Below are 26,610 nucleotides of genomic sequence, written 5' to 3' on the forward strand. Positions count from 1 at the left end.
GACTCATCCCTGTCAGAACCTGCCGGGCTGCCTTTGTTTGGCTTTTCTTTAGTTTCCACTCACAACACATCACACTTCATCATGCTCACACATCCACATCTACATTACTGATGTTACTGACTGACACACTCCACATTTGTAGTTATTTCTGTATATCCTTAATTTATTTGTAATAAATATCTTTAATTTACAATCAATCACTGCGTCCTTTCCCGTATTTGTCATGGCCTAGGAGCCGGGCTATGACAAATTGGGGGCTCGTCCAGCTTTTTTCCCGTTTGTGCCGCGACTTTTTGATAAGATCTGGTAATGAGTGTTTTTGTGCTTTTGGGCACTTTGGTAATTAGTTGCGCTCTTTGTGACTTGTTTGGACCATTTGGGTCAGTTAAAACGGTAAAAACTGTCTGCAGCAGAAGTTTGATCTTGGCCTGTTCGTGTGTTTCAGAGGATTTGGCGTGCGTAAAGTTTGTTTGGAGCGCCCGTGGCGCGCGGCTTGTTCCTTTGTTACCTAGTACCTTGTGTGCGCGAATGTTGTTTTGAGGGAAAGGACAACGTATTTGGGATGCTTTACAGGGTGAATTTAATGACTTTTATAGGACTTTGGATTTGTAGTTGTTTCTTACCTGGATTTTGTGGAGAGAGGAGTTTGTTTCGCCGTCTTTGTTTGCGCTTAGATCAGCTGGTCCAGATGACACTTGCGAGTTGCTCTGTGCGTAATTGTTGCAAAGTGGTGCAGAGTTTTCCCTTGTAGGCTGTAGCGACGTTCCCTTTGGGTTCGTTGAGCTGATTTATTTGTAGTGCTGTGGCAAAAGTGGTTGAAGCTTCCATGCTTCACGGGAGCATATCCGTGGTTTCAGGGGCTTGCTAGCTTGCTAGTCGCTCTGCTGGGCCAGCGGTCTTCAGTGCATAAATACCCACCGCAAGTAGCTGCATGAAGACTAGGGATGAGCTTAGTTAGCTGGGTTTTTCTTTAGATAGCGGGGAAACTCTAAACCGTGTTGAGGAGTATTCCTCTTTGAGCGCAGGAGTAGACATTGTGGTGTCTGCTTGGTGCGGTTGTGTGCGTAACGGTGGATTTGCTCAGTTGTCAGTTGGCTTTTTGACTTTGTAAATGTCTGAGATTGAGGCGTTCATTGCTGCTCCGTCTCTGGAGTCCCTGGATACCTGCACAAAAGAGCAGTTGCTCTTGATTGCCGAGCATTATTCAGTGGTTGTTGTAGGAGACAAGCGTATGAAAGAAAATATTAAAGAGTCTATAAAATCAAAATTAATCGAAATAGGAATTATGTCCGGAGATGAAGAGAAGTCTTCTCCAATTCCTTCTGCTATGTCCTTTCAGACTCAAGGACTAACTTTTGAGCAACAGAAGGAGATTTTGATGCTGCAGCTTGAACATGACAAAATGAAACATGAATTGGAAATTAAAAAGCAAATCGAAGTAGAGCGAATCTGTCAGCAATCAGAGGCAGAAAGATTAAACATGGAGGGATATCGTTTGTCTATGATCAAAGATGGCGTGTTGTCTGGTGAGAATGAGGGCGGACAGGTGCCCAGGTCTTCTGTGAATCGTTTTGATGTGAATAACTTGCGCTTGTTACCAAAGTTTAATGAGAAAGATCCAGACACCTTTTTCTTGCTGTTCGAGCGTGTAGCTCAGGCTAGAAACTGGCCTGAGGCTGACTGTGCACTTCTGCTTCAGTGTGTCCTCTCAGGGAAAGCGCAGGAGGCTTATTCATCATTGAGCTCAAAGATTTACAAAATTGAGTGTGAAAACTTAATTCTTGTGTAAAATAATCTGAGTTCACACTTACAAGCTTTTTTCTGGCGCTTTCAACTGCATCTCATTTAAATATCTCTTTGTAATTAATGTGCTCAACTCAACTAACTGATGCTGGAAACATGAGGAACTGGTGATGGCTGAATGTCCAGTTGGTGGCACTGCAGGCTCTCAACATGTAGCTGCAAATATTACAATAGTTTATAAAACAATAATACAATAAATAATAAATAATCTCACATCTGCTGCAACAAAACAAAACAAAAATTATAATACAAAGAATTTAAATGATATCATGTATTGTGAAGATTACAAGGAATATTAAAGCATGGCTGCAGCATAATAATGTTGCTGGGTTATTTAGCCAAAGGTTTGAGGGTCTAAAAATGAATGAAGCATCAACAGATATCTCGTTATTGTCACTACTTTATTCACAGACAGATTTCATGATTTCATCGGCAGACAAAATATACAGATCAAGGTTGGTTTTGTTTGACTAACATACCATGTACAGTAATATGCTCCCTTTCAGTAGTATTGACTTTAGTCCAGTCTCTGACTCTGGACTAAGGCTTTAAACGTTGTTTTACAAAACATTCTACCAGTGCTGTTTTTTTTCTCTTATAGATAAACACATGCAAGGGAAAACAAAGACAGTATTTTAAAAATGATTCACAAAGGCATTGATGAAGAGTGAGCGAAAAAAAAACAGGCAAAGAGAAAAGCTGATGACAAACAAGAGCATCCAAAATAAAGATGTCTTCACCAGTTTAAATTATGATGGCATTAGGGCTGTCAAAGTTAACATGATAATAACATGTTAACGCCACTTATTTTTTTAATGCATTAACTTGTGATTTTTAGATTGTAGAGGGCTCCGTTTTAAAGCTGGCGTGAAGATACTGGCATCATATGAAACTAAAAAACCTAAAGAATCCATTGGTACCAACTATGTCCTAGCTTGTCATGAAGGAGGTTAAATAATGCTCCAAACTTGTGCTAAATTTTGGCGAGGAAAAACTGTCACTGTCCCTTGACCTCTGACCTCAAGATATGTGAATGAAAATGGGTTCTATGGGTACGAGTCTCCCCTTTACAGACATGCCCACTTTATGATAATTACATGCAGTTTGGGGGCAAGTCATAGTCAAGTCAGCATATGTGATGCTTGGAGCATATTTTGTATGCTAAATGCAGTACCTGTGAGGGTTTCGGGACAATATTTATCATTGTTTTGTGCTGTAAGTTGATTTCCAATAATAAATATATACATACATTTGCATAAAGCAGCATATTTGCCCACTTTCATGTTGATAAGAGTATTAAATACTTGACAAATCTCCCTTTAAGGTACATTTTGACAGCCCTAGATGGAATACTTTACAAAAAAAGTGAATGCAAACTAACGCCCAACGCAACCTTCTCGAACTTCTAGGAAATGAAAAGCAGAAATGGGAAACGAGGAAGCAACAGGCAGGCAAGAAGATAAAGATGCAAAGCAAGCAACTAGTCATTAGCAGTTACATGTTTACATTACAGAGAACATGAGAGAAAATAAGATCATTATTGAAATCTATGGATAATGTTTGCTCAGAGATGCAAGGCTTCATGCTTTGCACAGATGATTGTGTTAGTAGACACAAAGTAACCTCCAGGGCAGGAGAAAAAACAAAAGCACAGTCTCCTTGACGACACATGGAGACGGTCATCTCCCCCAACGACAGTAACCGTCATACAAATCCCCGGAGGAAGAGGAGAGGTCTTGAAATTATAATTCATTATTGGCTACAGGACTTTGCTACAAGGAAAATCCTGTGATAGAACCACCGGTTTAGTATTGCATCACACTTCAGGGTAAATATTACCTTAGGGAAATAGGAAAGAAACTAAACAATAGGCAGAAATAACAACATCAAACCAGAATCACAAGTAAAGTGCAACTCAGACGTGATCAGATCCACAGGAGGATGCTACAGTGGCTAGAGATGATGTGCCTTTGTGTGGGCGGGATGACACGGACGGCCGTCGTGTTTTTACTCTTCATCGCAGATAACAGTCTCCACCACAAATGTATTCTCGAAGTGACGGATGTGGTGGCAGTCCTTCGCCTCGCGCTTGTTGATGCCTGAGAAGGAAACGGAGTGAGGCACAGAGAGGGGACCGGTGATGTGACTTAATCTGATCACAACAGTCTAAAACTACAAAGTTGTTTCTATCCATTAAAACACAGACATCCATCATGTGACCTCTTAACATGTTTCCATTGATCCCTCCATTAACCTACAACTTACGTCTGCGGGTGACACGGCGGTTCAGGCGGAACGTGTCCTTCCCGTTGCACAGGCGGTAAATGAAGGGTCCCAGCTGACGCATGTTGTGCACTCTTCCAGACACCACCATCTCTTCATGGATGATGTAGGTCTGAGGCAAGTACGTTCCCTTCTGCAAGACACGCAGGTACAAGAACAACAAGCTCACTGGGATATGTTTTCCAACAGTAAACACTAAAGGGGGCCAAATAGTCCAAAAACAGACTCCATTGAGTGTCTGCACACACAGACACACATAACTCGACAGTTATGTGACATTTGAGGTAACGAAGAGCTGGAGAGGCCAAAATGGAGGGAGCTATTATAACTCATTAGCCGTGTCGCACCATCCACTTATATTTAAGTCCCCCTCTGTCGGAATATAAAGTGCTCCACACAAGATTTTGTTACTAGTGCAGTGCACGTGTACATCACAAAGCCTCCAGCGCTGCCTATTTTGGATGAATTTCACTGTGCCGCTTTCTGCTGAGACCAGATTTTAGTTTTTGTAAAGTCAAATGTGAACATCTTAACCATTTCATAGTTCATTTGGATAAATAGGCTAAAAGTAGAGCCTTTCCTTTCTATGAATACCAGAGAAAATAACGCTCATGAAGACAATTAGCTGTCGAGTTGTTGAGATTGCAGTTGTTGTGTTACCTTCACGTTGATAAGGAGCTCCCAGAGGTTTCGCGGAGGCATCACGATGGTGGTGTTGAGCTCAATAACGTAGCACTTGTCCAGAGCAATGTCGTGGTAGGCGGTCAGTCCCTGGAAAATAAAGCAGTTTATCAAAGACAAACTCTAAAGACAAGCACTTAGGTATTTTTTGCTAATGTTGTTTTGTTTTTTTGTATAGCTTCAAAAAGCCGCTAGCATGGCTGTAGACATGATGCTATTTCTTAAGTTCGAAAAAAGATAAAATATTACAGGGTCAACCCAAAAATTCCATACAACATGAGACCCTTCCCCAAAATTAGACAGGCGTGTTAATTTTATTCATCATGATAAATTTTCATTCATATTTCAAAGCATGTTTAACCATCTCTTCCTATGCAAAACTTTAAATTAATTAATCTGTATGTATGTTTTATTTTATTAATTTTGTGATCCTGGCTTTTTATTTTTTATTTATTTATTTATCTTTTATTTTTATTTTTTTGTTATTTACATTTTTTTTGTTAATCTTACTACACAATTTTTAACCATCATTCCATTGTGTAAATATGTCATTATACATTATTTTGTCTAGGCAGCAGGGAGTGGGAGAAAGTGAAAATGCTCTATGTTATATATCTCTGAATAATGTTCTTTTTCTTAAATAAAAATACTAGCATGGCTGTAGACAGTAGTTTTGTTTTACATTAAATTTTTCTTTACATATTCCTTTTCTTTTGCTGTTATTTGTGTAAAATGTAAAACTATGAGTTACCTGTAGTAAAGATTTAACTGTGTACTTTGTGTGTGTTCTCTATTCAAGTTGTATTATGTCAAGTGTGTGTGTGTTTGTCCTCACTCTGTGGAAGTCGTGGATTATATCAGCGGGGTCGCTGCCTCCGAAGTGAGGCACAGGCACAGTGATCTTCTCATAGTTGTCGGCCAAGTAGATGCCGACATTTTCCTCCAGCTCCTGACGCCCACGCAGCGGGGCATACACCGAGTCTTCATAAAACACCCCGCACTGGAACAGGTTCTCCTCTGGGATCTGCACACAAACACACAAATTAACATCTGGATCAACGCGCCAGCTGGAACACTACATCTGTAGCGAGAATATCCTTCTGTTACAGCATGACTCGAATAAAAACACTCAGGACATCATTTCATTTAGGAATACAGTATTTGATGCAATCTGAGACTCATACAACACGTAGTAGAGTAGACTCAGGTCTTACATGAGGTATGAAGTAGTAGCGGTAGACGTAAATGGAGGCAAGGACCAGACCGGCCATGAACACGACCAGGCCAAACGTCAGGCAGCACAGCCCATTGAGGGGAGACTTCTTGGGCCGCAGCGGCAGGACCAGCTCATCCTCATCCTCATCCTGGAAAACACACAACACACACAGATATTAAAGGAGCAGTGTGTTACATTTTGGGGGATCTATTAGCAGAAATGGAATATAATATTCATAACTATGTTTTCATTAGTGTATAATCACCTGAAACTAAGAATCGTGTTTTCGTTAACTTAGAATGAGTCCTTCATATCTATATAGAGGGCGGGCCCTCTTCACGGAGTCCACCATGTTTCAGACAAACCAAACACTGGCGAGAGTCTTTTACGTTTTTATGTTACCTGAAGGCCACCATAGTTCTCCGACACGCTTGTGAAACTGCGGTAACGTGACGTACACTCTCGTAGAATGCACCTGATTGTTCGCTGGTTTTCTGCTCGCTTTTGCGTTTGCGCTGAAGGGCTGGCCCTCTGCGGTCCAGCCAAAAAGGGAGGAATGAGCGGAGGGGTACTCAGTTGGTTGCAATCTGCAACCACACCACTAGATGCCACCAAATCCTCCACACTGTACCTTTTATACTTCAAAATGGGCACAGAAAAGCATTGCTTCAATCCAACTTTCAGCTTACTCATCTTCACCATGACGAGCAGCTGATGATGATGACCCAAATCAACTAAAATAGAAGCTCACATAAACGGCGACGCCGCATTTAAACCAGGAATTAGTAGCGCCGAGCCCGGCCAGAGGAAAGGATGACGGTGCGCCTGGTAATGAAAACTTGACTGACTGAGAGATGGTGAGTAATCTTCCCAGACGCCTCCAGTCTCGCAGCCCATCTGTTGGCAAGCGTGGCACTACAACACCAGATAGTAACCACTCACTGAGCGCTTCCCTTTACAAAAAAAATAATGACTAACAGAGGAGTGCTGTACTGCTGAGTGCTTGCGGCAGGTAAAATAATCTCCTTCGTGAAAGAACAATGGCTGCTATTCTTAGCTGGAGCTGTGAAGGATGATTGTGTGCATGCAGGGACACAGCTGTTTTAAGAAACTTCAAAGACAAATTATGACAATCCTTTAAAAAAAAAAAAAAGAGATGACACCAAAAAGCTTTGTTTCTGCAGAACATGCTGTTCATGTAGGAACATTTATTTCAGCTCAGCAGCACGCTGTTCTTTGGAAACAGAGGGCACATAAGGACAACTGTGTATGTGCAAACACACACTTCAGTGAGACTCAGTTCTTTGTGTTCTCCCACCCCACTGAGAGACACATAGAGGCTCTTTCACACCAGTGGAGAGCGTGACACACCATGAGGCCTGTCCTGTCCATCTCCTGTTCATTACATTCAGATGATGGACACATTTTCAAAGTCACACATAGCCACTCCAGCTCTGCACTTTCTTTTTTTGTTGCAATATTCACTTCATATGCATGTCATCTATATTCCATTATGGTTCATCATGTTCAGGGCTCAGTCATGTATGTTTGATAGGAGGATGCTGGGATGCTGCAAAGTTGAGGACTGCCTCATTTAGAGCTGTGAAAAAATAATCTTTCATGCGCTCCATCTGCCATTTTGTCTGTGCATTTTTGGCATTTTACCTTTTTTTTAAGCTTAGGGGTTGCTTTTTCTTGTTAAATCAGAGGAAATGCATGCTATTTATATAAAGCAAACACCAATACAAATCCTTTGCATTGTTAAATTGCTTGTAATCCTCTAACAAAGAGCATGCATTTGCACATTCAATAAGTGGCGCAGCAATGACATGTTTTGTTTTGCAGCCAAATGGCGAAAGATGCTGTCAAAAAAAATCCCCCTGCTGCTGCTGCTGCTGCTGCTGCTGCTGTTGTGCAGGTGCAGGCTGCCCTGCAGAAACAACCATGCAGAGGAGAAAACATGCACACATGCACACAATGCATCACATTACATATCATATTAAAGACAATGACAGGCATTATTATTAATAATAACAGAAATAATAGGAGACTCACCATCGGATGAGGGATGAGGATCTCGGTCTTGTCGCCATCGTTCTCCTCTTTCTCCACTTTCTGTCCCGCCACAGACTGGAAGCTGATCTTCACCATGTCTCAGTGTGGTGGTCTGTCTGCAGGTCTCTGTCTGTGTTATCTGCTGCTGCTGGTCCACCTTCTCTGTCTGAAAACAAGAAGCCCTGCACCTCGTCGACGGGCCGTCCTCTTCTCACCGCTGGGCTGCTTCTCTCTCTGTTTTTGTCTCTATCAACCGGAAGTGTGCTGTTTCCTTTTTTTTGTAATATCTGCCCTTAAAGGACTAGTGCGGTGCTTTCTGCACAATTCACACAATTTTAGCAGCTATTCGCAGTTTAATTCTGCATGCACCCAATTCTTTATATTGATTTATTCTAGTCTAATAAAACAATTTAAGACTTAATATTCCTCCACTAACTAGTAGCTGGAAATTCACTGTAAATGTAGTCAAATATTTGATAGTGTTTACACAGTAATTCCACAGCAGCATACTGCTAAATCACAGTAATCTGATAGATGTTTACTGTGAAGTTAGTTAAATACAGCTGCTAAATCACAGTAATCTGATAGTAATCCGTTTACTGTCAAAGTCAGTATGCCAAAAAATGTCAAAAGTCATAGTATATGTCATGAAAGTCATATAAGTAGTCATAGTATAGTATGTCATAAAAAAATCATCAAATGTCATAATATAGTATGTCATAAAAAAATCATCAAATGTCATAATATAGTATTTCATAAAAAAATCATCAAATGTCATAATATAGTATTTCATATCAACTATGACTGTGACATTTATATGACATATGCCTACTATATTATGAAGTATTTATAGGATACTATACGATGACATTTTTTATGACATTGGGTATGCATACTATAATAGGACCTTTTATTGGCATACTGTGAAGTTATAGTTAAATACAGTAATTCTACAGCAGCGTACTGCTAAATCACAGTAATATGATATTTACTGTCAAAGTCAGTGTAGTATGCCCAAAAATGTCAAGAGTCATAGTATAATATGTCATAAAATAAATCATATCAAATTTCATAATATAGTATGTCGTTAAAAAGTCTATTAAAAGGTTTTATAGGATACTATACTAGACTTTTGTATGACACTTGACATTTTTATGGCATACTATACAATGACATTTTTTTATGACATTGGGTATGCATACTATACTAGGACCTTTTAATGACATACTGTAAAGTTAGTTAAATACAGTAACTCTACACCAGCGTACTGCTAAATCACAGTAATATACTGGGATAACTACTGTGAGGTCACAGTATACAGCTGTCATTCATTTCACAATAACTTACTGTATAAAATATACAGTATCTTACTGTGAAAGTAATGCAACTAGCAGCCAGTAATTTACTGTAAATGTACAGTCATATTTTACAGTGTTAGTTAAAAGTATTAAAACACAGCTTGATATTGTGAAATTAAAAGGTCTTAAGTGGCTCTAATGGATCTTTTTATAGCTTTTTATAGGTCACTCGTATAGTGATGGACCTACAGAGATTTATCACCTGAGTCTACAGCTCCTCTCGGCTTTACAGAGCCTCAAGGGTCCCATTTCAATATACCAAGCTGATGTAGGTTGCATACCTCGATGTTAACACACATTTGACAACTGTTATTTCTTTAGACAAGAACAAAATAACCACAGCTTTATTTTATTCCAAATGTTTTTTTTTCTTTATTTCGATTGTAGGGCCCAGGCCTTTGACACTTCTGAAAGCACCCACACGCTCTATGCTGAACCTGGAGTCAAAGTCAGCACACAGCCAAGAGCTCAATTTGACATTTCAATGTTGTTAAATACTTGGAAAAAAGAAACAATTCCAGTACAACATCTTTAGTACAGCATCATGCACAGCCAGTGGAGGAACATGCATGTTCAATGCGAATGGAGGAGTGCTGTCGTCTGCACTGAGATGGTTTCTTATTTGCCATATTTACCGTAAATTAACAAATCTGTGGTTTCATCAGTTTTTTGCTCAGCACCATGAGAACAATCCAACATAGTGCTCTGCTACCCACAATGCTTTACGCTCACAATTGTACTGGAATTATAAACCTTCTGAAGAGAAAGGCTCAAACATGAGGAGAAGGGGGAAAAGTAAGAATAGTGCGCTGAGTTGCCAATATCCTGATGAGCTCACCCCTGAAGCACACTCACTGCGGGGCCACACAGCACTCCCAGGCCACTAGCATGAGGAAAAAACAAGTTAATGAAATAGAGGAGGGGGGGAAAGCCCCGCTATCCTCGACTCCAGTTAGGTGATTTTCATCGCTCAGCACCTCACAAAGTGCACAAACACACAGGCTTTAATGTTTCAGTTAATGCTCTCCCAATCCCCTCCTGCACGTTTTCAGCAGTCTGAGAGATACTCAAAATGTAGACGGAGAATAAAAAGAGGATTAACAGATCCAGAGCTAATACCATGACATTCCTCCGCTGTACAAATTGTTAATATCCTATAGGTTAGCTAAATGTGAGCTGGCCCTTTAAGTTATGTACAAAGAAACCCAACAGCAACCATTTCAGCAGTAAAATGAAATGCAAAAAAAAAACAATGTCACTTAACTTGTTTCTTTTATGGTTTAGAAAGTAATTTGATTACAATTAACCAAAAACGTGATGTTTAAGGTAATATATATATAATATATATTCATATGTCAAGGTTAAACAAAAAATCTACAAAGCAAAAAAAAAAAGGCATATGTACATGTTCACCCTGTCCCAGAAAACAATAAAGAGACCCAACTCTGTGGCGTTTACCAAATTCATACCGTACATCCCTCCTACCCTTTCCTCATGTGCTTCAAGTGCTGCGTCGTAACAAAGCACACGGGAGGTTAATGGTTCTGTGTGATGGCATCGGAGAGCTCGTCCCTGCGAAATCGCTAAAAATGAACCACTGTTGCTTTATCGGATGAAGGCGTAGATACGAACGGTAGCGGTCGCTGTGATGCACGTGCAATTTCCGAGTCTGTGGCACTGAACATGGGAGCCAGACTGGGCAGGCCATCACAGAGCCGACGCCGGGTACAGCCATGGATCTGTCACATTTCAAGGCATGCAACCAACACACCAATGTTCAACTTGCTCGTACCATTTCCATCACAAGGTTTTAGCTGATATTCTTGCAGTATGTGTTTTTTTTATGTAATACATATATGTGTGTGTGTGTAAACGTGTGTCTACTTGTGTGTGTGTGTGTGTGTGTGTCTACCAGGATGTCTGCCTTACTTTGACTGCACATTTTCTGTCACTATGTTTGATGGACTGTTGTGTCATTATAATATACCTAACATGTCTCAATGTGCAAGAAAGCAGCAGCATCTATTATTTTCTTAATTATCTTGAAGGAAAAAGACTGAAAAAAAAGTAATCAAATGTTCACTGAGGAGCAGAGGAGCTGGCGACTTCCTGATGAGTTGATATGGGTACGTTGGTTTTTCTTTTGTTTCCTCAATTTTTGTTCAGAAACCAGAACAGCAGCTGCTGATGGGTCCGTTAAGCAGACGTGGTCTGGATGTTGTCCAGACATGGTCCTGGTGGCTCCTCCCCCTCCCCACTCCTGCACCCTTCCTCAGGCCTCCTGGGGGGCAGGCCTCTTGAGGTCCCTGATCTGTTTGACCAGGTAAGTCTTTTCATCGTTGAACTGTTCGTCCTCCGTTCTGTCGTTCTGGAACTTGCTGAGAAACTCGATGAGTTTGGTTTGGTTCTTCAGCAGGATGTCCAGGATGGGCTGCGTCTTGTTGGGGTTGGCCACAAACACCTGGTCGTTGAGGAAGAGGATGTTAATATGTGCAGATGTTGTACCTCTTTGATGTGGTCAAAACTGTGTTTTAATTTTTTACCTTAAAAACATGGAAAGCCTCAAACTGGATGTTGCGGCTCTTGTCCCGTAGCAGGTTCATCATTAATTTGAGATTCTCTGGCTTGCTGATGTATTTCGTCATTATGGTGAAATTGTGTCGGTCAAGAAGCAACTCCCCCAGTAACTAGATCATTTCACAGCGAGAAACAGAAATAAATATTAATTTGAGTATATCATTTTGTTAAACTGACAGACAGTTGTAGATTTGCCAAATTGACAGGCTCACTGCTTAACCCTCTAAACTCTGCAATAGAAATGGTCCGCCAGCGCCTACTTTGGTATTTTTGCTTATTGTGATGTCATTTCTTGGAATATCTTCAACTGCTTCATATCCCTCAAATGTGTACAACCTAAGCTAAAAGGATATGTCAGTCAATAAACTATAATAATTTATAAAAGTATTGAAATTCTTTAATAAATTAAAAAAAATGCAAAAATCTGACATGTTTTTTCATAAAATGTTACCAAATAAACACAAAACGAATTGATCCAAAATATTTCTAAATGTAGAAACATGAACAAAATATGTCTTAACACTATAAGTAATTACTAACAATGCAAGATTAAATTAAAAAAATTAACTATGCACATTTTTTATTTTTTGATGTCTGCTCATTTTTATGAGCAGATCATGTGCGTTTTGATAGTAATGACGTCATCACATGCAAACAACATGATCACGTGAGCTATTATGTTTTTTTTATTTTACATCGATTTAAACAGGATCATGCAAACAACAATCTCCCGCGGGCATTACGGGGCAATACTCTGGCACTACCGGCGCATTTCACCCTGTTTTGTACTGCATGTACCGTACCGTAATGTAATGACGCCTTTACGATCGTATAACGTGATGACACAAAAGACAAAAGCCTTTGTTTTCTGCAGCAAAAAGAATGAATGCTCTATCTATTATGGCTTTTGTTTTAGATCGATTTAAACAGGATCTCCCAGGGGCTGCCTGCGGGAGATCCTTTTTTAAGGGTTAAAGCCCCAATCTATAACTTCCTTGGCCTACCTAAATGTTAAACAGCATTTTAACTTAAAACAGGCCAGTTAACTCCTTCATGTACAAACACTACTAGTGTTAACCAACCTTAAATGTCAGACATCAATAATAACCTTGATTAAAAACCTGACAGAGATAGCAGGTTTCAATCGTGGGTAATAATGTGGCCAGTTTGTTTACATTTGGATTACAGATGTGGTTTCAGCACTACAACATGCATGTTATTCAGATTAAGGTGAAAGTAGGCACTAAATATAGTCAAATACATAAGTGATGAAAACACCAGATATTGACATGTCAAACATATAACGTGCTCCTACCACTAGATGGCAGTCAGACAACACGGTGCTGGAGGTGGAATGGTTTTTAGAGAAACCAAACACTCTGACCAGACAACATCTTTAAATAGCTCTCTTACACCACTACATGAGACCTGTTTACTGACATAACCGACCCGGGGTCCTTACCTTCAGGGACTGCCTTTTAGTCACGTAGTTTTCTGAGTGGAGTAACTTCTCATATTCACTAAAGAACTAGAGAGAAAGGAAGAGATAGTGAGAGAGAGAAGACAGAGACGAGAGAGAAAGAGTCATCTAAATGCGTCAAGTTGTGGTTTTCACAATTGTATCTGTGTCTTGTATCAAAACACAATGATAGGGAAGTAAGGGATTTCCCCCTCACAGACTGATGGCTACTTTGTGTACACAGCCTACAAATTATGTCCCAAATGGCCGGTTTGATGTTGTTAAGGAAAGAGACCGCTAGCATGCCAAACACCCAGACTGCCACAGTTTTAATTTACATATAACTGCTGAAAAGACAACAGTTTGTAGAAATAGTAGTCTCAAACATGGTGAATTCCACTGCAATAAAGCAGTGGTGGAAGAAGTACTCAGATCCTTTACTTAAGTAAAAGTAGAAATACCACAATCTAAAAATAATCCATTACAGGTAAAAGTCCTGCATTCAAAATGTTACAGAAGTATTAGCATCAAATATAATTAAAGTACCAAAAAGTAAAAGTACTCATTAGAGCAGAATGGTTCCTTTCAAAGTGTTATATTATCAAAGAATATTATATTGTTCTGTTTTTATCACTAATGAGTACATGTAAGAGCATTTTAATGTTGTAGTTCATCAATGTGGAGCCAAAATACATTGTTTATTACGGTGTAGATTAGTAATAATAACTTTATATAGCACCTTTCAAAAACAAAGTTACAAAGTGCTTTACAATAATAACACGATAAAAGATTAAGATATAAACAAGATAAAATCCTTTAAATAGCTACAACAATATACCATCAGTTAAGAAAAAAACATAAGATAAAAGTCTTAAGAAGAGATATAAGGGAAGATACTGAGTTTGCCTGCCTGAGATCCTAGTAGTGCTGCATCATATCAAATAAGCGTACATGCTTTTTAAATGTAAAAAGTATCTAGTAACTATAAGTTTTAAATAAATGTAGTGGAGTAAAAAGTATGATATTTCCCTGAATGTAGTGGATTAGAAGTATAAAGTAGCAGAAAATGGAAATACTCAATAAAGTATATTAAAAGTGCACTTGAGTAAAACAAGTTTAGCTACATTCCACCACTAATAAAGCAGCAGCTATAGAGTAATTAATAATTGATTAATTATTCTTTGTTCATTGATGTGTTGAGATGAACTCTGTACTGATGAATATTTAAAACAAAATACATTTTCGTAACTGTTATCTACTCGTTTAGCTGCCAATAAACATTGGTGGTAAGGATACATCATTTCTTCCCTCTATGATGTCATGGCCACTTTAAGCAATTCTATCACACTTTGGGTGAATCCACTGTTTCTTAAATACCAGGTTACAGTTGAGTGTGGACTTACTCTGTCATAATGTTGCTCCAGAAACTCTGCACTCAGTAGCTTGTGTCTTGTGAGGAGGTCCTGGAAATAGAATAGACAATGCAGACTATGAGAGATAAATTCAGACCTAATGGATATCACTTAGCCTGGTCACATTTGTCTCCTTTTAGGACACTGTAGGTACAACAAACTGAAGCACATACAGAAATAATCTTTCAAATAATAATAATAATAAAAAACTAAAATTAGACAGAAAAAATGTTTTGGGTTACAGTATTATTTCTGGACATAATCCTTCTCAAAGACATAAGGCGACTGGTTTATCTGTTGCAATTACGTCAGCAAATTAATCCTTTATTGGACTGAATAAAAACTGCTTTGTAATAAAAGAAATCTTAGCTTTAATGCCAGGATTAAAATCTGACCACTAGGTATTCATTAAGCAGTGGTGTTAAAGTTTCTCCAAATAGCATAAGATTTAAAATTAATATTCTGATAGAAGTCTGGACAATCAGCAAACATCTGGTAGTGGTTTAACTATTTTGCTAATCGATTAATAAGTTTGAGTATTTTTTTAAGAAAAAAAAAAAAGTCTAAATTCTCTGATTCCAGCTTCTTAAATGTGAAAATCTTCTGGTTTCTTTACTCCTCTAGGACAGTGAACTGAATATCTTTGAGTAGTGGACAAAACAAGACATTTGAAGACGTCATCTTGGACTTTGGGAAACACTGGGCGACATTTTTCACCATTTTCTGACATTTAATAAACAAAACAACTAATCGATTAATAGAGAAAATAATAATTAATCAATAATAAAAATGATCGTTAGTTGAAGCTTACTAAATATGATCTCATACTTAATCAGAAACTAATTTAAGTTAAACATTAAGGAGATTTTGACAAGGTTTCCACAACAACCACTGAGACTTTCTGTTTTGAAAACTCAAGGCAGATTTCATGGCCGCACAATTGATGCGTCTCCAAATCAAGACATAACTTTGTGTGTGAACCCCGTCTTTCCCATTATAACAGCCATTGTTGGCTCCTCAACCTCCAAGTCTGTTTGTGTCAGCGTGTCGTTATAATTACAATATCAGCAGCAGCTTGTACTTGCAGCCAACACATCGTCAAATTTGCTGATGAGCTTAGTTAGTTACGATGATTCATATTATATCATGTAAACAAACCACAATCAGCAAAGTAGCAGGAAGTAGGAGATGTGGATGCTGAAGAGAGATCAAACTGTAAACAACAGCTCTGCTAATCATTTACAATATATCAGTGAGTTACTATGTAAGGAGTCACACTTTACTCAAAACAACATTTGCAAAATAGCTGAACAAGTGAGCCAACTTACTTTGAAAGTGGCAAATGCGTCTGAGGCGATGTCGAAAGTAGACATCTCCACGTATCTGAAGAAGTCGTAAAACTGCTCTGACCACAGTGTGATTTTGGCCAGCGGTTCATGTCTGATGCACTCCCTCAACATGATACCGCAGTTTAGGGCAATCTCTGGAGACTCGTACCTGCACAAAACAGCAACATGTGACAAGGACTTAATCATTTTTATTTTTTATTTTGCAAATTACTTCATTTATCCAGATTTTAGTGCTACATAAATAAGCTTTATTATTAGGGATATTGTTGCTTTTTAAATGGCCTAATGAAATGAAAGAACACAGAAGGGCAACGCGTTTTGTTTTTCAGCTGAGATCACTTTGGTTGTGTCTGGTTGCTATGATACAGAATATCCGCAGAAGTAAAAATGTCTACACAAGGTAGAATACTTGCTCTGGATATATGCAAAATATGCGACGCTCCCATTGCAAAGAATTTAAAAAGAAAAAATGTGAACATAGCTGTTGTGGCGGTTGCTTACATTCCCTGTGGTTGGCTTGTCAATGGCGCGGTACTGCAATATTGCGACAGCTTTAAGTTATAGTGACCTTGAGCTTTGAACACGAAAAACGAATCAGTTCATACTTGGGTCCAAGTGGCTGTCAAATTTGAAGAATTTCTCTCCAGGCGTTCCTGAGATATCATGTTCACGAGAATAGTACGGACGGACGAACAACCCGAAAACATTATACATAATACCTCTGGCCACATCTGTCGCTGGCGCAGAGGCTTAAAAACTATTAAATCTTTTTACACAATGGGGTTGTATTGTCTTTAAGTATAATGAGCATTTCCTTCTGTACACTCAAAGTCATGATTTAAATCCAAATATTATCATCTTTATCAGTTGTTTTTGTCTCGCCTCATGGAGCACAGGAACACCTGCTGAAGAGGATCACCCGCAGTATATGAAACTTATATCACAGGAAGCTCGACAGGCTCAGTTTCTACCAAAGTTTAATGTTGCTTTGGAAAGAAATAACTGCTTTATTGGCAAAAACATCTGAGCCCATTTTCATTCTTCTTCTTGAGGCAGCAGTTAGACCATTTGAAAACAGGTGCTTTAATTTCCCTTTATGTTAGAAAGTTACTTAGGAAGTTGCTAGATCTTTTTTAAATAACGTGTTAACATAAATACTGAATACTTTAAAAGATCAAGGGGAGCGTGATTACTCTCTGAGCTTGTGTGTGCGTGCCTCTTTACCCTTTAAGCAACATGAAGAGGATATTCTGCTGGGTGCAGAGGTACTCCACCGTGGGCGTCCGGGTGCCGATCTGACGCCTCAGGATGTTGTTGAAGATCTGAGCCACATCTTTCTTACCCTGGTGGAAAAAGATAATTCATAAAATGAGGCTTGATAAAGCAGACGTTTATTTATGCAATATAATAGAGAACACATCGCACAAAAAGGTTATACAACACACTTCCAAACTGACAATGCAATCAGGAGCTAGAGAAGGGTGGAATGAGGAAGATATGTCAAAACTAGCTGATAAATGAAATAAATTAATTGAACTTGCTTTGGTGTTTCAGCATAGAGAGAGAAAAAACAGATGTCCTCTTAAGATAATGACAAGGTTATTGAAAAATAGCTACCAATAAAGGTCATCAAACTGACAAATTCAGCATACACCAAATTTGACTTCCTAAAACGTTTAATCACTGTCACATTTCTATGTTGCACGCTTGTGATTTACAATTCTTCACCAGCTTCTCTTTGTACAAGTAGGGAGGGTAAGAGAGGGTAAAAGAGGAAGAGAGAGAGATCACACAACACAATGAGTCATCCTGTGATAGGGTGAGTCAGGGAGGCCTGCAGCAGCAGTTATTACACAGCACCAGTCTGACATATTGCAGGGAGACGTGAGTTTGCCCACATAATCGACATAGGCAGATGTGCACATTTTCAAAACATATGCATACTTTTCTCATGCTCATAAGACGCAATCGCTGTGTGGAAACCTCAAATAAACTTTGACCACTTTACTGCGTCAATCTCATTCATTAGCCTAAACGTTTTTCTCCCTCACTCCCATGAAATACACAAAGTCTCACCTCAAAGTCGATGAGCTGCAGGTCCGCTATTAGGGTGCTGAGCAAGCCGCTGTTGTAGAGCTCCTGGGCAAGCTGGGCCACTGCTTCTGTTTGGGGCTCTTTCTCATTAGTCCCATACAGGATCTCCTTCATGGCCACCAGGCTTTTTGACACCTCCTCTGTGGCCTGAGTCATACAAACACACATACACGTTATAGTATTTCAAAGCTACTCCAAACTCGCTTTCAGCCTCCAAAAGAGTGATGAGATGAAACAAGATTCCCCCTACCTTCTCAGCCTTTTTGTCAGAAATGTCATGCTTCTCAAGCACGTTCATGCTGTCCTTAAGGTTCTTGACGATGTCCGCCGGCGACTTGTGGGACTTGCCAAAGGGGAAAGGCATGGCGGAGGGTTACCACGAGCAACCAGGCAGCGGACTGTCCACCTGAGGAATGAAATGTAGAACTGGATCAGAGCCTGTAAAGATGGAGGGACTGCTGAGATGAGAACTAAGACTACATCCACACTAGGTTTTAGTCTGGAAGGACAGAAAGGAACACCTTTGAAAACGATGACACAGCCACCCACGTTAGCTTCTTGATTGGGTCTTATCAGTCATGACGTGTGTTCGTCACGCCCCATCATGTGAATCTTTTCCAGATGAAAACAAACGACATCAGCCTCGACCACCAGTGGTTAATTTCAACATGATAACGAGTTACAAGCGTAGCTGACCTTGTTGTCGATGCTAGCAGCTGTTGCGCAGTTAAATTCCGCATTTTACGATGCTACTACTGCCTATTATTTGAGCGCTTTATATCAATTCCCATGTCCAGCACTGCTTCATGTTTACACCGACACGCACATACCCAGTGTTTGTGAATGGTCATGTTATATGCCTTTTCTAGCGTGGTAGTATGGACGGAGATAGACAGCCCTAAAACGCTCGTCTGGACAGAGATTAAAATGCTGTTTTAAAACAAAAACGTATTAGTGTGGATGTAGCCAAAGAGCGTGTAAAAAAAAACCAGCAGACCTACAGACAGACCTACATTAATGTTGTCTTACTGTTTAAAACAAAATCTTAATTAACAGATGACCTACAAAAACAACATGATCTTTCCAGTCAATATCTTTGTAATACTCAAAGCTCATGCTTAGCTCAAGCTAACACGTAGTCATAGAAAAGTACAGAAATAGGTGGTGTAGTAGGTGGAGAGGGTGATTACAAATATATAGCCAGTGACTCGCAAATGATTCAGAAGTAGTGCTCATGCAAACATAGTAATGACACCATGCAAGTCTGGACAAATGCTGACAAAACAGAGCTTAAGAATGATAACAGTAGATACAACACGTATACCACTATAGTGTCTGCGTCACCTCTACAAAACACTTGTGTATTAAGTTCATATGATTGGGTGATGCGTTAGGATTAGGCAATATATCAATATTGTGACATGAGACTAGATATCCTAATATGGCAGAAGTGTTGTCTTTTCCTGGTTTTACAGGCTGCATTACAGTAAAGTGATGTCCTTTTCTGAACTTACCAGACTGTTCTAGCTGTTTGATTATTTGCCTTTACTCACTTAGTCATTATATCCACATTACTGATGATTATCAAAAATATCATTATGAAAATATTTTTTAAAAGCACCAAAGGTTAACCATACGATAACGTCATCGAGGTATTTGGTCAGAGTATTGTGATATTTGATTTTCTCATATTGCCCAGCCCTATGATGCATTGGGTTCCAGGATGTGTTCTTTTTTTAAATGGAAAGTATGGAAAAAAATAACTATTGTAACATTTTTTATATGTTATACACTGTAAATGAATCACAATTACCTATTAAAATGACTCACTGAACTCTCACATACACTACCACTCCCCTGCCTGTCACTCGTTGCTCATGGGTTAGATAAGTACTTGATATTGCATTATACTGTCTCATATGTTATTTAAACTTTGGCACCAGTGTTGTAATACTTCCTTTTGCGTTACTGGGGTAGAGATATTTCCTTTCTTTTACATTTAAATTAAATCTATATTACACATATTACATATACATTAGGGCTGCAACTAATAATAATGTTCATTGTTGATTATTTTCTTATTTAATCGATTAGTTGTTTGAGCTATAAAATGTCAGAAAATGGTGAAAAATGTCGATCAATGTTTCCAAAAGCCCAAGATGACGTCTTCAAATGTCTTGTTTTGTTCACAACTCAAAGATATTCAGTTTACTGTCATAGAGGAGTAGAGACACCTGATAATGTTCACATTTAAGAAGCTGGAATCAGAGAATTTTGACTTTTTTTTTCTTAAAAAATGACTCAAACCGATTAATCGATTAGCAAAATAGTTGGAGATTAATTTAATAGTTCACAAATAATCGATTACATGGATTAATTGTTGCAGCTCTAACATACATATCCTTTACCTACTTAGGGATATGCTTTCCTATAATATCATCGATGTGTTTCTTCCTATATAGCACTTGTCAAAATACTACTATTGTTCTTGTGTTTCTTGACAGTATTGTGAGTCACCCTATGATTTCTAGGCCAAGTGTAGAGTACCAAAAACAACAGCAGACAGAGAGAGAGAAGAAGGAAGCGCTGTTGGAGCTTATCCTCAAAAAAGGTTCTGTTGGTGGGCCAAGTCTAGTTAAAGTTCCATACCAGGTAAATATTGAATATACAAACAGCTCGAGGAAATGGGATGTAAATAACTTGTGAATGTTATATCTAGATCTGACCTTTGATGCCCCATTGAGCAATAGTTCAATCTTGTGAATCTTCTGGTCATTGTCAGTAAATGATTAACAAAGCAATGTTTACTATAACATAGATATATTTCCACCATGACACAGCCTCAGCCCTTTGTATGACCCTGAACAGCAACTAACAAATCCAAGTAAACACCTCCAAGTAAACACCTCGTCACATTAAACATGCAGTACTTCCTCAGGTAACTAATTTAGGTCATACCCATTACATCTCCTCTCTACAATAACCTCTAACCCAGAAACAAAACTGAACCAAGCAAAGACCATATCTCACTGCTGCTCTTATTTAACTAGGTTACAAGGACCCTTATCTACACAACTCCCCGACCCACCCAACCACCTTACATAAACTAAGGCGCTACAGCCAAAGTTTTCTGAACAGACCAGAAGTAAGCCGAGAAAGCCTCAAAGAGTGTAATCAGCAACACAACAGCTTTAAATGTGCTTCTTTGTTCATATCGTTAGGGATGCACCAATACAACTTTTTCAGTCCTGATACCAATACTGATCTGATACTAGTGTTTAATTAATAAGCTGTATGCCTCAATGTGTGGAAGTGAATGGGATCAATCATTCTTTCAAACTTAAGTTTTAAGTATTTTATGTGTATGGCAACAGCAGGCTTGACTTAAGCATTGCTTTGCCTATGTATTTATATATATTTTTCTCAGGAAATGTGCAATATTATACATGTTTTTCTACTGCGTCTTTGGTGTACTGTAATGTCTTGTTGGCCATGTATTGTTTTAAGGTGATTTGCAGCTGTGTTCAGCACTATTGCCCAAGCAAAAACTTAAACAGGAATTGAAATTCCATTATATAATGTAGTCTATATGGTATATAAACATAGAACTGAACTGAATATATAGACCCCATTGTCATCAATACTCGATCCAGAAACATACCCATTTCTCAGCATTTTGTATTTACTTATTTGCAATGTGGTTATTTGTCATATATTGCACATCTTAATGCAAATATTTGTACATATTTCTTATATTCTCATTTTTAGGGATTTACTGATACTGGATTGGATATCGGGCTGATACGGACTCAAATAGCTGAATCGGATATCAGCGACAATGGGACCGATCTATTCAGTTCAATTCTATGTTTATATACCATATACATTATATACTGGCATTTTAATTCCTGTTTACGTTTTGACCAGTTTGTTGCTGCATTAGAAGGGTTTACAGTTGAATGTAATCCTTGATAATTTTGGAAGATTTTTATCAAGTTGCTGGTTTACGATTTATTATTTTAATAATAAATATCAATTCAGTAAATTTATATCTATGTATTTATTTTTACATTTTGTTTTACTAAGTTAAGAAAGCAATGTTTAAGTCAAACCTGATGTTGCCTTACACATAAAAGAATGATTCCAGTCACTTCCACATAATGAGGCATTCAGCTTATTAATTAAACACTTGTATTGGGTCGGTGCACCCCTAATTTCTTCATATTTATAAAAAAGTAACGCCCCAATTTCCCCCCCGGGATCAATAAAGTATTTCTGATTCTGATATCAATCCCACCAGAATCATGATCATCATCATCATTTTAGCAAAGACAATTTTCATTAAACCTGCTTCACTTTGAGACATCTGTTTCCAGCATGATAATGAGGTTTGCCACAAAACATCAACACAAGTCACTTAAAGGTAAACATCAGACACTAAGAGGCACTGATCTAAAAGTCTGTCACCAACCTGTTGACCTGCTCGGATCCTCTAAACACTGAAACTGAACACAAACCCTGGAGTAGTCACACTCGTCCTCTTAGGTCTTGGCAGTGAGTCCACATTTAGAAAGCAACCCTGGAGCCAGGAATATAAACCCAAGTGGGAGGTGCCGTCCACCATTCGTATATGATGTGTCATGTGTGAGTTGAAATAGAAAACGTGTCCCCCGGGTTCACTAGCGGTGACCGAAGCATTTAAATTGTGTTTGCTTACATCTCTTTATTAATCTGGAACACACCTCAACTTCGCCAGGTGGCCAAATCCGTCTGTCGCACACAGACTTAATGCTCGTTAATGTAGCCAGCAGGCAGGGAGCAGAACCGCCTCTCTCCTCCTGACCCGCTGCAGTGACACTGGCAGTGACGCAAATAGGAGGGAAACATATGGCAGGTTCAACATCAGCTGGTCGCAGCTAACCAGCTATGACTCCCTTACTAATCAGGTGCTGGAGTGATGTTAGGCCAACAAATGTCAAAGGTGGCTATGGGCCTGACTTCTCCTCATAACTGAGGGAAAGGAAGTCAAAACCCCTGGCGACTCTATTAAAGGAAACCCTAGGCTTTATATATCCGCGACTACAACAGTCAGTAGAGCCTGAAGTATAGTTACCCCCCCAGAAAACAAACTAAACAGTGTCAGAAGACAGCTCAAACGTCACCCGCACCTTTCAGTCGAGAGAGCAGCTCTGCTATCATCTCTCCACATCAGATCTGCTCCCTCTGCAGAGTCTTTCAAAGCACAGCTCAAGACCCACCTCTTTTCTTTGGCTTTTGAATGTACTTGAATTGTGATGACTAATTGGCCTTTTATAATGCTCATTATAACAGTCTTTTACTCATGGATTTTATCTTGGTCTCTGTCTGTGGATATGTGAGATTTTGTTGTCTGCTCTGTTGACCTGTTTTTATTCTGCCTATGTTTGTAAAGCACTTTGGTCAGCTCATGTTGTTTTAAATGTGCTATAGAAATAAATTTGACTTGACTTGACTATCATCTGACAGTAAGCTAGCCACCACTGAGAGCAGCTATTATTTACATGTGTCACAAACTACTCCAAAGCTATCTAATGTTATAGACAAGTATAACTTAACAAACTACAACAAGCTGCAAACCCTGCAGACCCAGTTATAAGCTGGCCAACATGCCAGTGAGCACCATCCCTCTCTGCTATATCCATGCCTGATTTGTGATGGTGTGAAGCCTGCACACTTTGCGCAATCAATGATAACAAAATGGATACTTGCTCACCAGCAGTAATTATGTAGCTACTAGCAAATGCAAGACATCTTTTATCTTTATCTTTTATTCGGATCTCCATTAGCTGTGGCTGAAGCCCAGCTATTCTTCCTGGAGTCCACTTAAATCACTGTGAACTGTTAGGCTACATTTCAGTACACAATCTCATTACAATCTTTACCAACAATGACCACAATCATCAAAAGTGACAGCAACAAGACACAACAATATTTAAGACACAACACAGGACCTACTGTAGGTTCAAGTTAATACTATTCACAGAGTATAGAGGTAAATATGATTCATTAGTGGTTGGACCATATAGCATATTATGTCAAAATACTAAAACATACTAAAACAGAACAAGCAACAACTTCTTTTACCATAAGTACCATCTTAATAATGCAGAGCCCGCAGTGAAATATGTGATTCAACCACCTTTTACCTTTCACTTTGACCCACTTACTTATGAATCTAAGCTAACGTGGCCTATAATATTCAATCACTGTCCACCAAACAACAGAGTGCTACTGTTGGTTTGCTTTGTGGGAAGTGTCAACACACAGGAGGCCTCGGCAGGCCTATAATGCTTACAAACCCTCTCCATCTGCTTTAGCTTTATTATTCACTTTGAACTGTTAGTGCTACATTTCAGGACATAATCACATTACTATCCTTACCAACAATGACCACAACATCACAAAGCGACAGCAATAAAACACAACAATATTTAAGACAACCCAACACAGGACCTATAGGTTCAAGTTAATACTATTCACAGAGTATAGAGGCAAATATGATTCATTAGTGGTTGGACCATAGTATATTATGTCAAAATACAAAAACATACAAAAACAGAACAAGCAACAACTTCTTTTACCATAAGTACTATCTTAATAATGCAGAGCCTGCAGTGAAATATGTGATTCAGACACCTTTTACCTTTCACTTTGACCACTTACAGCTAGCTAGCTGCTCTCAGTAGAGCCTGAAGTATAGTTACACCCCCAAAAAACAAGCTAAACAGTGTCAGAAGACATTTCACCCCCACCCTTCATGTGGAGACAGCAGTTCTGCTATCATCTGACAGTCAGCTAGCCACCTCTGAGAGCTAGCTAATGTCAGCCCAGTCATCTAGATAGCTTATTATACATGTGTCACAAACTATTCCAATGTTGAGACAAGTATAACTTAACAAACTCCAACAAGCTGGAGCTCAAGCTGGCCAACATGACAGTGAGCACCGCCCCTCTCTGCTATATATCCATGCCTGGTTTGTGATGGTGTGAATTCAGCCTGCACACTTTGCGCAATCAATGCTAACAAAATGGATACTTGCTCACCAGCAGTAATGATGTGGCTAAGCATAAATGCAAGACATCTAATAATGCAGAGTGAGATATGTGATTCAGACACCTTTTACCTCTCACTTACTGTTGAATCTAAGCTAACGTGGCCTATAATAATAATTCAATCACTGTGCACCAGACAACAGAGTGCTACTGCTGGCTTGCTTTGTGGGAAGTGTCGACACACACAGAGGGAAGGCCTCTGCAGGCCTGTAATGCTTACAAACCTTCTCTATCTGCTTTAGCTTGATTTAAAACAGCGTAGACTGCAGGAAGTACATTTATTACAGCCTGATTTGTAACAGTAATGATGCTAACAGTTAGCTAGCCCTCGTTAGCATAGCTAGCCAGGCCTAGCTCCTCAGGCTAGTAACGTTTCAAGATTCAAGAGTTGTATTTGCCATTTGCACCTATAAGTACATTACATATATATATATATATATATATATATATATATATATATATATATACCGAGTCAGCTTTAAGAAAATAAAAAAGGTAGAAAAGGCACAAGGTAATTACAGTACAAAATAAGTAGCACATTCAACTCAACACAATAAATAAATAAATTAAAAATATAAAACGCCCTCAGTGTAGTCAATAAATAAACTAAGATACCCTCTGCATAGGAACGACACCCACCAGAATAAAAATATACAGTATATAAATAAATACTTCCAAAACTGGATACAAAATAAATGCAAAAATAAATAAATAAATAAATGCAAAAATAAATAAGTACATTTAAATATTTATAAAAATAAATACACAAATACATAAAAGGGAAAATTAAACAGAAACCCAAATAGATAAAGGATTAAATTATTAATGAATTCATGGTTAAATTAATTTTTAATATCTGTGCTACATTTAATGATATTTATTTATTCATTAATTTATTAAGTTATGTTTGGTGTTGGCAGGTTGTTTTGAAGTGAGGTTGTATGAGGTACTTATTGTATTACCTACAGTAGATGGAGTTTGGAGAAACAGGAGTACCAACACAAAACACAAAAGCAATGTACTGCTAACTAAACTACCCTCTGTATAAGGAACGATACCCTCAGAATACAAATGTACAGTATATATATATATATATATATATATATATATATATATATATATATATATATATATATATATATGCTCCATGACCATGTTAAAAAGAACTTGTAACTCATAAAAATATTTTTAAAAAAGAAATAATTAATATATTTCAGACAATTATACAGGA

The 26,610-nt window shown here is 38.6% G+C and overlaps 2 protein-coding genes and 1 long non-coding RNA gene across 4 annotated transcripts in view; all 3 read right to left on the reverse strand.

Moving 5' to 3' along the window:
- Positions 1–25,515, reverse strand: LOC119491899. The gene is made up of 3 exons (XR_005207671.1): positions 25,506–25,515; positions 22,799–22,805; positions 1–257 (listed from the first exon to the last, which is right to left on the reverse strand). It is a non-coding gene; the product is annotated as an uncharacterized LOC119491899 (long non-coding RNA).
- On the reverse strand, positions 3,783–8,309 carry itm2ca (integral membrane protein 2Ca). Its single transcript, XM_037776153.1, has 6 exons — positions 8,039–8,309; positions 5,982–6,125; positions 5,603–5,791; positions 4,747–4,857; positions 4,069–4,219; positions 3,783–3,902 (listed from the first exon to the last, which is right to left on the reverse strand). Exons 1-6 carry the CDS (start codon positions 8,132–8,134, stop codon positions 3,811–3,813), a joined length of 783 nt encoding a protein of 260 aa, XP_037632081.1. The 5' UTR covers positions 8,135–8,309; the 3' UTR covers positions 3,783–3,810.
- Positions 9,740–26,610, reverse strand: part of cab39 (calcium binding protein 39) — an 18,284-nt gene continuing 1,413 nt past the window's right edge. The window contains exons 1-9 of one of the 2 annotated variants that reach the window (XM_037776142.1): positions 22,759–22,815; positions 18,538–18,693; positions 18,270–18,434; positions 17,418–17,536; positions 16,173–16,341; positions 14,836–14,895; positions 13,436–13,501; positions 11,940–12,083; positions 9,740–11,857 (exon numbers count right to left, since the gene is read on the reverse strand). In XM_037776142.1, coding sequence (XP_037632070.1) covers positions 11,669–11,857; positions 11,940–12,083; positions 13,436–13,501; positions 14,836–14,895; positions 16,173–16,341; positions 17,418–17,536; positions 18,270–18,434; positions 18,538–18,651 — 1,026 coding nt within the window. In that variant the 5' untranslated portion in view covers positions 18,652–18,693; positions 22,759–22,815 and the 3' untranslated portion in view covers positions 9,740–11,668. Of the gene's footprint in view, positions 11,858–11,939; positions 12,084–13,435; positions 13,502–14,835; positions 14,896–16,172; positions 16,342–17,417; positions 17,537–18,269; positions 18,435–18,537; positions 18,694–22,758; positions 22,816–26,610 lie in introns of those variants that run through there. The other variant, XM_037776141.1, reaches the window with a different exon arrangement.

Source organism: Sebastes umbrosus, chromosome 7 (assembly GCF_015220745.1).
Source record: "Sebastes umbrosus isolate fSebUmb1 chromosome 7, fSebUmb1.pri, whole genome shotgun sequence".
Taxonomy (NCBI): domain Eukaryota; kingdom Metazoa; phylum Chordata; class Actinopteri; order Perciformes; family Sebastidae; genus Sebastes; species Sebastes umbrosus.

Coding starts and splice junctions, on each gene's coding strand:
- itm2ca (XM_037776153.1), bottom strand. CDS start 8,134: ATGGTGAAGATCAGCTTCCAGTCTGTGGCGGGACAGAAAGTGGAGAAA. Junction 6,126..8,038: donor TCCTCATCCCTCATCCGATG/GTGAGTCTCCTA, acceptor TTCCAGGATGAG/GATGAGGATGAGCTGGTCCT. Junction 5,792..5,981: donor GCTACTACTTCATACCTCAT/GTAAGACCTGAG, acceptor GTTTGTGTGCAG/ATCCCAGAGGAGAACCTGTT.